The 16,728-nt window shown below is 35.8% G+C and overlaps 1 protein-coding gene across 4 annotated transcripts in view; it reads left to right on the plus strand.

The window, feature by feature from the left end:
* The first annotated feature begins 413 nt into the window (after positions 1-413).
* Positions 414-16,728, plus strand: part of LOC110095173 (probable inactive nicotinamidase At3g16190) — a 33,339-nt gene continuing 17,024 nt past the window's right edge. For 3 of the 4 annotated variants that reach the window (XR_002302941.2, XM_020820596.2, XM_020820597.2), the window contains exons 1-2: positions 416-574; positions 680-793. Coding sequence is in view for 3 of the 4 variants with exons in the window: in XM_020820596.2 (XP_020676255.1) it covers positions 515-574; positions 680-793 (174 nt within the window). In the remaining variant the exon portion in view is untranslated. Of the gene's footprint in view, positions 575-679; positions 794-16,728 lie in introns of all 4 variants that reach the window. The other variant, XM_020820603.2, reaches the window with a different exon arrangement.

A 16,728-nucleotide genomic window follows, 5' to 3' on the forward strand; every position in this document is an offset into this window, starting at 1 on the left:
AGTTAAATATAATATCAAATCTTATAGTCAGAAAAAATTCGATTTACATATTATTCTTGCACCACTTATAGATTTTTTTTTTAAACTTTTAAACACTACTCATTAATTTTTTTTAATACTTGGGCTATACTGGGCGCCTGTTATTTGGGCGACTTATTAATATTTATCATTTCTTTGTCTACTCCGCATAAGGACTACCTGACTCAACTAATCTTAGTCAACATAAGTCGCCTGTTAAACAAGCGATTTTGTTTATATGTTTTTTTAAACATACTTAAACAGTTAATATAATTTATAATGCTTATTCTTAAAATTTTTCCTTTATTCATTTGGAGGATTACATTATTTGAATATTTTTAAGTGTATTTCTTTAAGACAAGCGATTTTAATGTTTTTTTTAAGGGCGTGATTTTTTTTTTTTCGCAGCTTCGAAATATTTTTTTCGCTGCTGTGAGTTGCTTTGCGTGGTTTTATTCCGAACACGTTAACACCAAGCGAGGTTCTCGACGGCTCGATGGCGGTAGCAGCGGCGGGAAAGTGGAGAGAGACGGCGATGTTGGTCATTGATATGCAGGTCTAATTCACAACCTTTAGCTATCTCAACCCTTATGATTTTGCACTGTTCTCTACTCCTTCGCTTTTGATTAGGTTTGTTTAATGTGTTCTTCTTTCTTCCCAGAACGATTTCATTTTACCAGGGGGTCCGATGCATGTCGCCGGAGGCCAGGCCATCGTCCCAGAAGTCATCCGCGCTGTCTCTGTTGCGAGGGACCGTGGCATATATGTTATTTGGGTCAATCGCTGTAGAGCCATAATTTCCTTTTCTTTCTCCATTTCACCCTTTGGTTTACATTGTCTGTTTCTTTTTCAAATTGAATCCTCAAGGATACCTCAAGAGCGAGAATGAGGATCTAAAAGATGTATATTACAAATTTTGTTTGTAGTTTGGTGGGGAACGGCTCAATGGTTTTTGGAATTTAAGTAGGTTTCTCAGTTAAGCTTCTTTAAGAGCATTGAAGAGGGGTTTCTGAGGGGATCAAAATGATACTGGAATATGATTTTTTTTTTCATTTGATTTACACATAAAATTGCTAGTTTAAGAACTTTATCATTGTTGTTCGTGCTAGTTTTATTTTTTTTAGAATGGTGAGCTGTAACATGCAAAGTATGGGTTTGAAACTGTATCCTTGGAGAAAAAACCTTCTCCTTCAAACATTAGGCATGAATCCTTTCACGATTATTTGCTGTATAATTATAATTTTATTTAGAATAGTGAGCAAATAGCCTTTTTCTTTAACCACTAGGTCAGGGATTCTTTCACATTATTGATATTAGTTCACACAAACTTGTATTCAAAGTTTCATGATTGAAGAAGCGCAAGAACAGAGAAAGGGTGAAAAGAAAAGAACGAGGAAGAAAGTAAAGTCACGAAAATATTATTTCTGTCTTACTTTATTACAACAGCGAGTCTTTCTATATTAACTTATAAGCATGCGTCCGTTTAATTTGTTATGCTTTAAATATTTCTCTTTCTATCTCTCTCTCTCTCTCTCTCACACACACACACATATATATATAAGGTTATGTTATTATATTGAAAGAAAACTTGATTACCATTTAATTGAGTATTAGTTCTCTCATCTCTCTTTCTATTGCCTTGTCCTTTTATTCTTTATTGTTTCTCTCCTCTATCTTCTATCTTTTTCTATAATGTTGATTCTTCTTTAAATTCTTCATTATTTGGTATAAGAGATCAAAGATTAACTGAGCCTAACTTTTCTAATGTGCCTAAATAGGATATTGTGCATTTAGGGTTGTAATTGAGCCAAGCATATCATGGATTGAATTTGACTTCGTAAAGCTAAAAATTGTTCATATTTGACATGTGCTTGAGCCGAGCTTTAACATATATGTTTATGCTTGGTTTGCTTAGAATTATCTATGATCGAACTTGGCTTGGACTTGACTTTCCTAGGTTAATCTAGTGAAAAGTTAATAAATAAGTTCAAAATGAAAATTATGAAATTAGTGTCTAGCTATTTGAGACTAATTAAACAAGCATCAATTTAATAAGATAATAGTAAAATTAAAAAAGAGCTAAATGTTGAAAAGATGTTAATGCATTGAGGAGGAGAGAGAAATCTAAGTGTTATGATTGAAAAACACACGCGGGTTACAAGCTATTGTAAAGCCCGAAAATTACATTAATAGGTCGTCACACGCTGCGGACTTAAGTGAGATTTTCAATGTTAACGGAATTTAACGAAAATAATTTTAGAAAATTTCTTGCGAAATTCTGATCATTTTGGTATATTAAACTTGTATCTAATTTTGCCTAATTTAGGAGTTAAAAATATGAGAAGCCTAAAAATACATATTATACCCTTACTTATCCCTTAAGCCAAATCCACTTAAGTGAGGGCATATGAGTAATTGTGCAAACCTAATTATCTCTAATAGGAGTAACCGGCCCTTTCCCCCTCTCATTTCTCTCGCACGTCACAAACCGAGCGGAACGAACGGCAATGGGGCGGACGGCTAGGTTCGGCGGGCTCTTATCCAGCGACGATTTTACGGCGAAGAAATTAGTCCAAATTGAAGAGAACGACGAAAGGAGTCTTCAGGTATGAATATTTCGAAGCGAATCTTTTTAGATTTTGAGAAATTTGAGATCAAATTTTCTAAGGTTTTTTCAAATTTTCATTTTCTTCCAAAATTTCTTTAAGGGATTGTTAGGTAATGTTTAGAAAAGCATTGTAACGGTAGAAATGTTATTTTTGGAGGAGTTTTTGGAGATTTAATAAGTAGGGTTTTTGACCTAAAACTTTAATTTCGTATGACACCTTTACAAAAATAATTTCTAAGGGTTTAAGAAATGTTTTTAAAGAAGAATTTTAAGTTTTTAGCGAAAATTTCATTTTCTTAATTTTCCTAATTATTTTAATCATAAAAGTTTACTATAATTATAATTATATGTTTAGGATTACGTTTGAAGCAATAAATTGACAAAATTGAAGATTTATGATTATACAAAAATTAGGATTTAATTAAATCCAAAAATTAAGGTTTATTTAATTAAATATCTATTAAGTGTCGTAGGATTTTGTTAAGGGGAAATGAAAGATTGAAACTTAGGAATTAGATTTTTTATTTTGTGACACGTCTCTTTTGTAAATTTCTTATGTTGTGATCTTTGAAGACTTGAAATGTAAGGTGAAAGAACTGTGTCGAAGCGACATACTGGGCTTAAGAGAGGTAGGTGTTCATACCTCATTTAATTTTCTAAGTGCTTAATTCTTTTAAGCTTAAAATGAAATTTTATGTATTTATTTTACTATTAAATGTTTTATATTAGATGATTGAAAATATACCATACAATTTTCGTATTTTTATTTTATGCATATTTTTGAAAACAATTAGAGCATATGAATAAATGAAGTATATGAAAGAAAATTAATAATAATTGAAAGATTTAAATGAAATAACAATTTCATGCTGCATGTTGATCCGGAAGTGCCAAAATGGTAATGATAAAGGGGCTTACAAAAGCTAAATGGTAATGAGGCTTGTAAAAGCCAAATGATAAAGGAAATTGCCAAAATTTGACTGCGTACATGATCAGTACGAAAAAGGGTACTTTCGGGACGGGTGTATACATTTAGCATAAACATTTTTGCATTTGCATTTCGTATAAAAAAATGTGAAATGAAAGAATGAAAAGAATGAAATGTTAAAGAAGGGAAAAAGAAAAGTAAAAATGGAAATTCAAATATTTTTTATTTGCAAATGATATGAAATGATTTCATTTATAAATGTTTTTGTTATATGCATCTTATAAAATTAACTGAGATATAAATTACCTGATGAGCGTCAGCTCATCTTACTTTTGGAAATATTTTTCAGGAGATAAGTGATGACAGCACGACGACCGTATACGTATCGTCGTAGGGGACCTCAGGAGGAAAGATTCTCTTTTATGATTTTCAGTTTGAGTCTTTGAGTTTGTTCTTATATAGTTTGTGAGTGAGTTTGAGTTTGCACTTATGTTTGATCAGTAATTTAGAGTTTATGTAATTGATGACTTAAAAGTTTTAGCAGTTGTGTGAGAAGAACAGTTTCAAACAATTGAGTTTGATATTTTTCTTAGTGGCTCTTTCTTATATTATGCAGTTGAGGATATTTATATTTTGTTGAGAAAAGTTTTTATTAAATAGTAATGATTATCTTATGATATTTTTTTGTACGACTGTCTGCTCTCGCCCCGTTAATTCGGGATAGTCGGGTCGGGTCGTGACATGAGTGGTATCAGAGCTAAGGTTTAGTAATGATGAATGAAAGAGCCAATAGGATGATTGATTGAGTCTTAGAATGTGTAGGAAGTGTAATTTTATGAATTATTTTGCCTTATGATTGATGTGTTTTATCTCAGGAATATAGATCCTGAGCAGAATGTCACTGATGACATTGATATGGAGGAATGGAGGGAGCTACCAGAAGTAGCAGAACATCAGAGGAACAATAATATGAAGTCATTCGCTCAGATGATGGAAGCGATGACTCAGATGATTAAGACTTCCCAAAATCAGAGCAGTGACAGTGAAAGTGGAAGCCGACCTATGAATAAGAACCTGAATCTATTTCAGGATATGAAACCTCTACTGTTCTCAAGTGGTGGATCTATAAAAGTTGAGAACTGGCTGATGTAGATTGAGAAGATACTGGAGGGTATGTCTTGCCCAGAGGATATGAGAGTTACACTGGCTGCTTATGCTTTTGATGGCAAGGCTGAGAGGTGGTGGAAGAGTCAGTTAGAAGAAATTTTGGAGGAAGAGCAAGCAGCCAAGTCACTTGGGTGGAATTTATAAATGTATTCAGAGGCTGGTATGTACCTATGACAGCCATGAGACAGATGCAGGATAAGTTCAACAGATTGATTTAGAGAGATCGATATGTTTCTCAGTATGAGACGGAGTTTAAAATGTTATCCAGGTATGCCCCTCACCTGATACCCAATGCTGAGGAGAAGTGCCACCGCTTTCTGAATGCGTTGAAGGATGTGATAAGGCAGCCTTTTATACCTTTTGGAATTAAAGTCTCACTTTGGTGGAAAGAGCTAGAAGGATCGAGATGGACATGCAAGCAACTCAAAAGAGGAGAGATTTTCAGAAAAAGAAGATGAAGGGTAGGTTAAAGCCCTCAAATGTTGACCAGTCTTCTCAGTCAGGGGTTTCTACTTGGAAGAAGCCCAGATCCAGCAACTCTGATAGCAGTGCTTCAAATGCTACTTTGTGCAGTAAGTGTGGGTGTGTGCATAAGGGAGAGTGCCTTTCAGGCACTAATACTTGTTACTGGTGCCATCAGCCTGGGCACATGGCGAAGTCTTGTCCTCTTTTGGGACAGAGATCTGCTTCAGAGGTGAGGTCAGGCAACAACACTCAGAGGACATCTGGTAGACCAAGAGCTGTGGAGTCTAGAACTTCTGTGCCTTCTCAAGGTCAGACTCATTAGAATATTCAGTCACGAGTCTATGGATTGTCCTAGCAAGAAGTTAAGGGGTCTCTTGATGTGGTTACATGTACGTAATTTAATTAATTGCAGTGAATAATTTTCTTTTTATGATATGGATGAATAATAAATGAAAATGAAATGAACAAATAATGAATGACATATTTTATAAATAAATTTTGTAACTCTTCATGTTTAGGGACAATCTTTATGTGTAATAAACCCGTTAGAATCCTGTTTGATACTGGAGCGTCACACTCTGTGAAGGCTTCTTGGCCTATGTTAAGGAGGAGAAGAAAGAAGAAAGAGAGTTGAAGGACATCCCAATTGGACATTTTCTTCCAAGTAGAAACTGTTGACTGAGAAGACTAGGCAACATGAGAGGGCTTTAACTTGCCCTCCATCTTCCTTTTCTGAAAATCCCTCATCTTCTGAGTTGCTTGCATGTCCATCTCGATCCTTCTGGCTCTTTCCACCAAAGTGGGATAATCCTCAATTCCAAAAGGTACAAGAGGCTGCCTTATGACATTCTTGAACCCATTCAGAAAGCGGTGACACTTCTCCTCATTATTGGGTATTAGGTGAGGGGCATACCTGGATAATATTGTAAACTCCGCCTCATACTGAGAAACAGATCGATCTCCCTGAATCAATCTGTTGAACTTATCCTGCTTCTGTCTCTTGGCTGTCATAGGTACATACCAACCTCTGAATACATTTACAAACTTCACCCAAGTGGCTTGGCTGCTTGCTCTTCCTCCAAAGGTTTCTTCTAACTGACTCATCTACCACCTCTCAGCCTCGCCATCAAAAGCATAAGCGACTAGTGTAACTCTCCTATCCTCTGGGCAAGATATGTCCTCCAGTATCTTTTCAATCCGTATCAAGCAGTCCTCAGCTTCTATAGGTCTGCTACTTGAGAACAATGGAGGTTTCATATCCTGAAATAGTTTCAGGTTCTTATCTATAGGCCGGCTTCCACTTCCACTGCCACTGCTCTGATTTTGGGAAGTCTTAATCATCTGAGTCATCGCTTCCATCATTTAAGCGAATGACTCCATAATATTATTCCTCTGAGGTTCTGTTACTTCTGATAGCTCCCTCCCTTCCTCCATATCAATCCGATCAGTGACATTTTGCTCAGGATCTATATTCCTGAGATAAAACACATCAATCATAAGGCAAAATAATTCATAAAATTACACTTCCTACACATTTTAAGACTCAATCAATCATCCTATTGGCTCTTTCATTCATCATTGCTAAACCTTAGCTCTGATACCACTCTTGTCACGATCCGACCTGACTAGCCCAAGTTAATTGGGCTGGTGCAGACAGTCGTACAGAAAAATATCATAAGATAATCATTACCATTTCATAAAAACTTTTCTCAACAAAATATAAATATCCCCAACTGCATAATATAAGAAAGAGTCACTAAGAAAAACATCAAACTCAATTGTTTGAAACTATTCTTCTCACACAACTGTTAAAACTTTTAAGTCATCAATTACATAAACTCCAAATTACTGATCAAACACAAGTACAAACTCAAACTCACTCACAAACTATACAAGAACAAACTCAAAGACTCAAACTGAAAATCATAAAAGAGAATCTTTCCTCTTGAGGTCCCCTACGACGATACGTATACGGTCGTCGTGCTGTCATCACTTATCTCCTGAAAAATATTTCCAAAAGTAGGATGAGCTGACGCTCATCAGGTAATTCATATCTCAGTTAATTTCATAAGATGCATATAACAAAAAATTTTATAAATGAAATCATTTCATATCATTTGCAAATAAAAAATATTTGAATTTCCATTCTTACTTTTCTTTTTTCCTTTCTTTAACATTTCATTCTTTTCATTTTTTCATTTCACCTTTTTTTATACGAAATACAAATGCAAAAATGCTTATGCTAAATGTATACACCCGTCCCGAAAGTATCCTTTTTCGTACTGATCATGTACGTAGTCAAATTTTGGCAATTTCCTTTACCATTTGGCTTTTACAAGCCCCATTATCATTTGACTTTTGTAAGCCCTTTTACCATTACTATTTTGACACTTCCGGATTAACATGCAGCATGAAATTGTTATTTCATTTAAATCTTTCAATTATGATCAATTTTCCTTCATATACTTCATTTATTCATATGCTCTAATTGCTTTCAAAAATATGCATAAAATAAAAACATGAAAATTGCAGGGTATATTTCCAATCATCTAATATAAAACATTTAACAGTAAAATAAATACATAAAAATTCATTTTAAGCATAAAAGAATTAAGCACTTAGAAAATTAAATGAGGTATGAACACCTACATCTCTTAAGCACAGTATGTCGCTTCGACACAGTTCTTTCACCTTATACTTCAACGATCACAACTTAAGAAATTTACAAAAGAGACGTGTCATAAAATAAAAAATATAATTCCTAAGTTTCAATCTTTCGTTTCCCCTTAACAAAACCCTACGACACTTAATGGATATTTTATTAAATAAACCTTAATTTTCGGATTTAATTAAATCCAAATTTTTGTAAAATTATAAATCTTCAATTTTGTCAATTTATTGCTCCAAACCTAATCCTAAACATATAATTATAGTAAAATTTTTGGATTAAAATGATTAGGAAAATTAAGAAAATGAAATTTTCGCTAAAAACTTAAAATTCTTCTTTAAAAACATTTCCTAAATCCTTAGGAATTATTTTTGTAAATGTGTCTTACGAAATTAAAGTTTTAGGTCAAAAATCCTACTTTTTAAATATCCAAAAACTCCTCCAAAAATAGCATTTCTACCGTTAAAATGCTTTTCTAAACATAACCTAACAATCCCTAAAAGAAATTTTGGAAGAAAATGAAAATTTGAAAAAAATCTTAGAAAATTCGATCTCAAATTTCTCGAAATCTAGAAAGATTCGCTTCGAAATATTCATACCTGAAGTCTCCTTTCGTCGTCTTCTTCGATTTGGACTAATTTCTTCGCCGAAAAATTGTCGCCGGAGAGGAGCCCGCCGACCTAGCCGTTCGCCCCCTTGCCGATCGTTCCGCTCGGTTCGTGACGTGCGAGAGAAATGAGAGGGGGAAAGGGCCGGTTACTCCTATTAGAGATAATTAGGTTTGCACAATATCCCATATGCCCTCACTTAAGTGGATTTGGCTTAAGGGATAAGTAATGGTATAATAAGTATTTTTAGGCTTCTTATATTTTTAACTCCTAAATTAGGCAAAATTTGATACAAGTTTAATATACCAAAACGATCAGAATTTTATAAGGAATTTTCTAAAATTATTTTCGTTAAATTCCGTTAACATTGAAAATCTCACTTAAGTCTCGTCGTGATGCTTTGAAAAGCGTGCGACGACCTATGATGGGTCGATGGCATGTTGGACAAGATGCGTTAAGGGCTATGGCAATGTATTGACTGGAGGGAATCTAAGAAGGAGAAGATGAGATCATCTTCGTTTCTCATGCCGGCGCATTGTGATTCTTACATAGGCATCTAAGCGATGTGTCATGCGCTAAGTTGGAGCACTTTAAGACTATGCTCATAGACATGCTGATTACTAGTTGACTGAGACTGCAAAAATGTGTTAACGTTTGAAAGCCCAAAAGTTTAATGGAATCCTAACAATGCGCGTAAATAACTCGTGACCTTGTGCGACCGAAGTGTGGAGATTGAAAGCAATAGAATTGCCGAATGATATGTGAACAAAATAAAGATAAAACGTAACCTAACCTATTAAATAATTTAATATTATATTAATATTAAAAAGTAATTAAAGTTTTGTATAAAAAAAGTGAATAGTATGATATCCGATATAAAGCCTAATATTAAACCGATAACATATTACTTGTTGAACAACAATAAATTGCTTGTGAACAGAAATAAACAAATTAGGTTATATTCAGGATTGGTTTGTTTAATATCTGAGCTTATAAAATATTTGAACTTTTTAATTGTTAAATTGAATGCAAATGAACTTGTATTAATCAAGTTGAGTTGGATCTGTTCATGGAGTGCTTTGCTTCATGTAACACCCTACTTGTGTTTTGCTAAGAATAGAGCCCTTAGCTTATTTCCTTTTGAGAATCGATCACATCCCTATTTCCTATTCCTCTCCATCAAACTATGATCCTCATCCGTGCTTGCGTCGGTCTCTATAATGTCGAATCCCTTGATGGAGCCATAAGACATTCTACCCCTACAAGCTTTATTGCACATGTCAAAACCATTGACGAGTGGCCTGTTGTGTCTCTCCTGCCACATGTCTTTTCTCTCAACCAGCCCTTGCTTGCTCCTTTTGGGAATAACTCTCTTTGTGACCTCTTGTTGCCCCATTACCTTTGTTCCACCCTCTCTCATTCCTTGCACTACTCAACTTGTGGGTCCTAGTCACCCATGATGCTTACTTACATTTAACTACTAGTGGTTGTCTCCCATTGTCTAGATCCATCTTCATCCCACTCTAATCTCTATTGCCACCTTATCATTCAGGTGCTTATGCCTTATGTTTTCCCCTTGCACTTAAGCTCTATTGGGCAAACATGTGACACTGGTTCTTTACTCACTAATACTTCACTATTCTTGTATGTAAAACACCCACTGCTTGCATGTAACAACTAAACTATGTGTCCCACACAACCTTTGCTTTGTGCCCACGGTCTCTATCCCATCACGCTTCATTTGGAACTTGCACATGATTGTATCCAAATACATGGTGTCTCTACTAACACTCTAGCTTACCCATCTTTGTATGGAACTTGCACATGATTGGAACCTAATCCACTGGGCCTAACCAAGCCAATGCAACCATTGCCTCTGTTCACTTTTGTGATTCTTCAATATTTCAATCTACAGACAACACACGACTTATCGCCTCCTTTCTTTCCTTCCAATATATGCACTTCATCCTAATAGTTCACGACTTTTCTCTCTGTGTACAAGATTGGGCTTGTTCATTTTGTTATTAGCACACCGTAATTGCAATTGCAACTTCTTGCTTCATGGAGCAACCATTTCATCAATAAACTCCTCTCTTGAATGTTTTGAATTTTTTGATTGCTATTCTTTTAATGAACATACTAGACAACATGAAGATATTTATTATCATCAATATCAATATTAGTAGTATGATTATGATGAATATCATTACTATGTATACACACACACACCCATAGGCAGAGGGAGGGTGGCACGTGCCCCCCCCCCTAAAAAAATACATGCTTTTTCCATTTCAAGTCTTCAATCCACCTTCTACCCGGACCATGCAATGCTTTAGCTGTTGAGAGAGAAAGACTAATGGGGTAAAATTTTGAAAGAGAGAGGGAGGAATGACTTTCCATTGTGGACGAGAGATCTCCTCTCAAGGATTTGACTAAAGCTAAAATTGAAAGCCTAAAGAGGCTTGAAGCTGATTGTTTTAGTGGCTTAATAGAGCAACAAGTTCACCAACGAGGAAACGTGCCCTAATTTTTATAATTCTTCCTTTTAAAGTTATTTAATAATCCAGAGAAGTCATAAACATCTTTTTCTAGACACTTGAAAAGCATCAATGATTAGTTTTTCCCCTTGCTCCTCTCTCGTGACTTGTGACCTATGACTTTTGCTTATCTCTCGCCCCTAAACGAAGACCGCCGTGGTAGATGTTTTTATCTTCTAAGCTCTAAGGGCCATGTTATTTACATTATTAATTTTGATTTTACAGCTCATCTTGCCTTCAGTAATGAGATGACAAATAAAACTATTTTAATATATTCTAACCTTTTAAATGAGACGGGAAACAAAACTATTTTAATGTAACCCACACTGAATAAAATTTCTGGCTCTGCCATTGACACACCATTGCAAATACATATCAACAAAGTTCATCTAATAGGCCTCATCATCTTGGATATTTATATCAGACTCATAACAATTATTCTTATTATGATGCTAATGAATATTATGATGATCAATTTCAGTACGCCAATATATATTTTGATTAGTCACATCCAAACAACATTGTGCAATATTTTGATTTTGCATTAACATGATTCATATTTGCTCAACATCTTCAATAAAACATGCAAAAAATCCAAACTTAGGCTAAGGACGGTTTGGTTTGCTAAAAAAGAAATGCAATATATTTGAAATGCTTTAGAGTTATTCGGGTAGTGCAAAATAAATGCAAGTATTTACTATTTTTTATTTGACTTGAAGTCAAATAAATGCAATGTAAATCTCAATGATAGTGGTGGCTAATGTTCTGCAGTTGCCAATCGGAGTGGGAGCAGTTGTGACAGTAGGTGGCAGTGGCGGGCACATGTGGAGAGAGATGGGGGGGGGGGGTTGGCCAGTGCGATGATGATAGAGAATTTACAGCGTATTTGAAACTTGTCCATATCTAAAGATTTTCAAATACATCACAATTGAACTAGTGGGTTAATTCTAAGTACTTCAAAATTTTGCATTTCTCTCACTTTAATCCAAACACCAAATTCTCAAAACCTATATATTTGAAATACTTGACGCCCATTTTACTTCAAACCAAACATGCAAAAAATCCAAGCTTAGGCTAAGGGCTATTTGATTTGCTGAAAAAGGAATGCAATGTATTTGAAATGCTTTGGAGTTATTTGAATTAGTGCAAAATAAAATGCAAGTAATTATTATTTTTTATTTGGATTGAAGTAAAATGAATGTAATGTAAATCCCAATGATAATGATGGTCGGTGGCTTGCAACTATCGGCCGGATCGAGGGCAATTGGCAGTGGAAACGCGGCGAGGGGGTGACTGCTGCAATAATGATAAACAATTTACAATGTATATATAACGATTTTCAAATACATCAAAATTGAACTAGAGGGTTAATCTAACTACTACTCTGCATTTTTTTACTTTAATCAAAACACCAACTTTTAAAAACCTATATATTTGATTGCTACCCCTGAAACACTATTCCTAAGTAGACACTCCCACAAACACAAGTTCAAAAATTAAATTAGTGTATCAAGATGCATGATGATAATGATCAGCTTGAAGTTGACCAATTGATTGAGATCTGAACTTTGCCATAATCTTCAAAATTGATTGTTGCACTTGAGATTGAGCCTCTGCAGTACATACAAAGATTGTCGTTACTAGAACCACTTTAATGTCATCAAAGTCAAAATTGATTTCATCTTTTTGTGCATCATCTTTCACCAATGCGAACTATTCCAATCTAATATCCCTCATTTCACACAATGGTAATTCCCACTACTTGCACTTGTCATAATTCTTTGGTTATTCTTACTAAGCTTGCCATTAAATTTGTTCTAACATCAACTATAATATGAGTTGTGAACACTTTATTGCCAGGATGGAGGTTTTACCTTATTCACCTTCATTCTCCAAAACCTCCAGAGGTTTGCCTTGAGCTACTTGCATCTTCTCATGATATTATAAAGTTATGCATGAACTAGTTTCACCTCCTCCACTACCATGGACAACTTCCAACTCTTTGAAGTCTTTCCATGTTTGTTATAGGCATGTATTCATTTAGTTTTGACATGTTTATGTATATATATCTATATATAAGGGCATACTATTCTCATGCTTAATAATTTATGCATCTTAGGAAAGTATTATAAGCTTTAAATTTATAAAAATGTTAATGGCCTTGCGTTGAAAATAAACTTGATTATTCAATTTGTTAAAAACGGGAACTTGAGAGGGAAAAACTTTCTTTATTATACAAAATACTCCCTATTTATAGATCTATACAAGGTCTAATGAGGAAACAAATAATTACAGAGTAATTGTTGAAATAAATTCCTTCATCAACCAACTGTCTAGTTATGGAAGGTATTCAACGTGATCCAGGCGGGCTTCCCACAGATTACTGTTCATAGTCGTGGGATCGGTTTCGCAACGGAAGGCTGAGATTTAACACTCCCCCTCAAGCTGGAGAATATAGATCTGTCATTCCCAGCTTGGCAATCATTCTGAGAAAGGAAGAACTGTCCAATCCTTTGGTAAGGATGTCTGCAGGTCGATCTTTTGATGATACATGATCGACATTTACTAGACCATTGTCTAGTTTTTCTTTAATAAAATGTTTGTCCACTTCTATTTGCTTGGTCCTGTCATGCTGGGCTGCATTGTGGGCTATGCTGATTTATTATCACAATATAGCCTCATGGACTAATCCCACTTGACCTTTAAGTCTTCTAAGATTATTTTGATCCATAGTAACTCACATATTCTCAAGGCAATAGCTCGATATTATGTTTCTGCACTAGATCTTGCGACCACATTATGTTTCTTGCTTCTCCATGTAACTAAGTTACCTCCAAGAAATGTGCAGTATCCAGAGGTAGATCTTCTTTCAACCGATGATCCTGCGTAGTCAGCATCTTTGTCTACTTCTAGGTTTATTCCGCGATCTCTCTTATAGAGAATCCCTTTTCCTGGTTTTCCTTTAAGGTAGTGCAATATCCTGTCTACCGCTTTCATGTGAATCTGCTTTGGATTCTGCATAAACTAACTGACCATGCTTATAGGAAATGCTATATCTGGTCTAGTGTGGGAGAGGTAGATCAAATTTCCTACAAGTCTCAGGTAGGCCCCTTTATATATAAGTTTTATATACCAAATTGTTTAAAATTTTGCGTAGAATTTTATAAAATTATTTCCGTCGAAATCCGTTAACTTTAAATTTTCACTTAAATCTCGTCGCAGCGCATCGAAATGCATGCGAGGCCTATTAACGTTGATTTCGGGTTTTACACTCCATTCGTCCTCAAGGGATCCGTCCGCAAGGTTCGTCTTTGGCACAACTTCGTCCGTCCGGTGTATCCGAGCGAGACAGGAAGACTGGAGAAGGAGCGTCCGAGCGCCGTCTTCAACCGTCTTCTCACGAGCGGCTTCTACCTGAGCTCGACCGAGAGATACGGCTAGGGTGGCTGAGAGTCGAGCGCCCCTTCTTGCATCGAGGCTTTGGGTTCGTCTCTCGCTAGGCTCCGGTAAGTCCTCTTCCCGCAAGCGGCTTCCGATTTACTGTCTTCTTCTTTTTTCTCCTTCGGCGATCTTTCTTCCACGGCAATGAAGGTCGTTGGCTCTTATACCATGTTAAAATTGGGAACTTGAGAGGGAAAAGCTTTCTTTGTTATACAAAATACTTCCTATTTATAGATATATACAAGGTCTAATGAGGAAACAAATAACTACTGAATGATTGCTGAAATAAATTCCTTCATAAACCAATTGTCTAGTTATGGAAGGTATTCAACGTGATCCAGGCGGGCTTCCCACAGATCACTGTTCATAGTTGTGGGATCGGTTTCACAACGGAAGGTTGAGATTTAACAAAATTAAATATTGATTCATTGGTCTCTCTCCCATTTCTTTTTGTCCCTCTTCCTATTCTTCTCATTGTTTCTCTTCTCCTTCTATGCTTTCCTTCTCCTTTCCTTTAATCTTTATTCTTCTTCCCATTCTGCATCACGGCATGCTCTTGATAGCTCCAGTTTTGATGGACATTACTAGTGATTTATCTTGTCTTGCAAGGATTGTTGAGATCGACTAAGGTTAAAACATATTATTTCATTACTTTGAATATGGCTAGTTTGAAAAATGGAGTTTTCCCTACAAAAAGCAATGATTCTAGAGGTTACATTCCTGATTGAATCTGGACGAGGTTGGCGAAGGCGGTGGTGTGACGAGAGGCTATGAAATTGAATTCAGGGCTATGGAGGGCCATGCCGATATTAATGGTTTTGATTATATAGTGCAGATGAAGGCGGTGCGGTTGTTGGGATCAGTTTTTGATGCAGACAACTAGATAGAAAAAACCAAAAGGAGAACACAATGGTTAGTAGAACTTTTCTCAATTTAACTTAAAGTAGGCAAACACCAAAGACCACTTGAAACAAACAAACGTTAGACAAAACGAAAGTAAAATAAAAATAAAACAAGCGACCCTCAGAACAACCAACTAGTGGTTACATTACATGCAACGAAATAGTAGTTAAAATAAAAGAAGTGCTTAAGGACTTGCAAACCAAGGGTCCACCATAGCAACTTTGGGCCAATGTCCACCACAAAACTCCTCCGACAAATGCTACCAAACCGGCCAACCAACACCTTCAAGAGCTTGAGAAGAAAGATATAAGTGGAGTGAAAACTTGTGGAGAGAAGAAATAGGAAAGAAGCTCAAGACCAAATCAAAGAGAGGAGAAGGGAAGTGGAAGAAGCTCGCAAGCTTTCCCAAGAAGAAACCCTCAAGTTCTTAGATTTCTTTTCTCACCAGCAAACAACCTCTAAATGCTTCAAAACAACCCATATTTATAGGAGAAAAGAGGAAGCCAAATAGCCCCAACAACCACCTGCTGAACCAACCAGAAAAAGGGAGACAAAAGGTCAACAGACAACGCCAAGAGAAGCACCCGAAGGGACCACGCTGGAATAGAAACAGCTAGCCACGGGAACAGGCGCCAGGTGGAGAAACTGAAAGGCCAAACAGAGAGGGGAAGAACCCGGACAGCAGGAAATATGAGCTAAAAAGGCAGCTGAACTTCTTAATGAGCTGAATTGAGAAGCAGAACACAGCAGCTCACCAAAGGGGCAGCTTAACCCGAGACAACCAAGCCCAAACCCAAGAACCAAATCAGCCCAAAGCCAAGGCACCAAAGAAACTAGCACACCCAAGGTAAAACATGTCCAAGAGCACAACCTACTTATGATCATAGGTTGCCTTCCATTATAAGGTAGAAAATAAAAACAAAAAATAAATATAACATTCAAATTGCAATAGTTAAAAAAAAAACTAAAAAAAAATTGAAATTTTGCATGCATCAGTTTTGTATCTTGAATCTGTGGATTTGACTGTATGTCAAATGGTCAGAGTTCGAGAATTTTGGGAGTATGATCTAACTGCTTTAAAATGAAATGAGAAGTCAAATAACGTAACTAATATCTTTAAATAAGGTTGAATAAGTGATTAGAATTTAAATTCAAAACTTTGGTTAATATCATGTGCCACATGGCGTGCTAGTGTCACCTCGAGGAGTTTGTGCACTACTTCAGTATTTCTACGCAATTCTTTTCCAAATTGAGTCATCAAGGTTTTTCCAAGAGCAAACTTTGGAATGCAAGCAATACATTAATTTTGTTTGTATTATGATAAGGAATGGCATAAGGATTTAGAAATTTCTATTGGGCTGGATGAATTGAACTTCTTCAAAGAG

The sequence above is a fragment of the Dendrobium catenatum genome, unplaced genomic scaffold, assembly GCF_001605985.2.
Source record: "Dendrobium catenatum unplaced genomic scaffold, ASM160598v2 fragScaff_scaffold_1063, whole genome shotgun sequence".
Lineage (NCBI taxonomy): Eukaryota > Viridiplantae > Streptophyta > Magnoliopsida > Asparagales > Orchidaceae > Dendrobium > Dendrobium catenatum.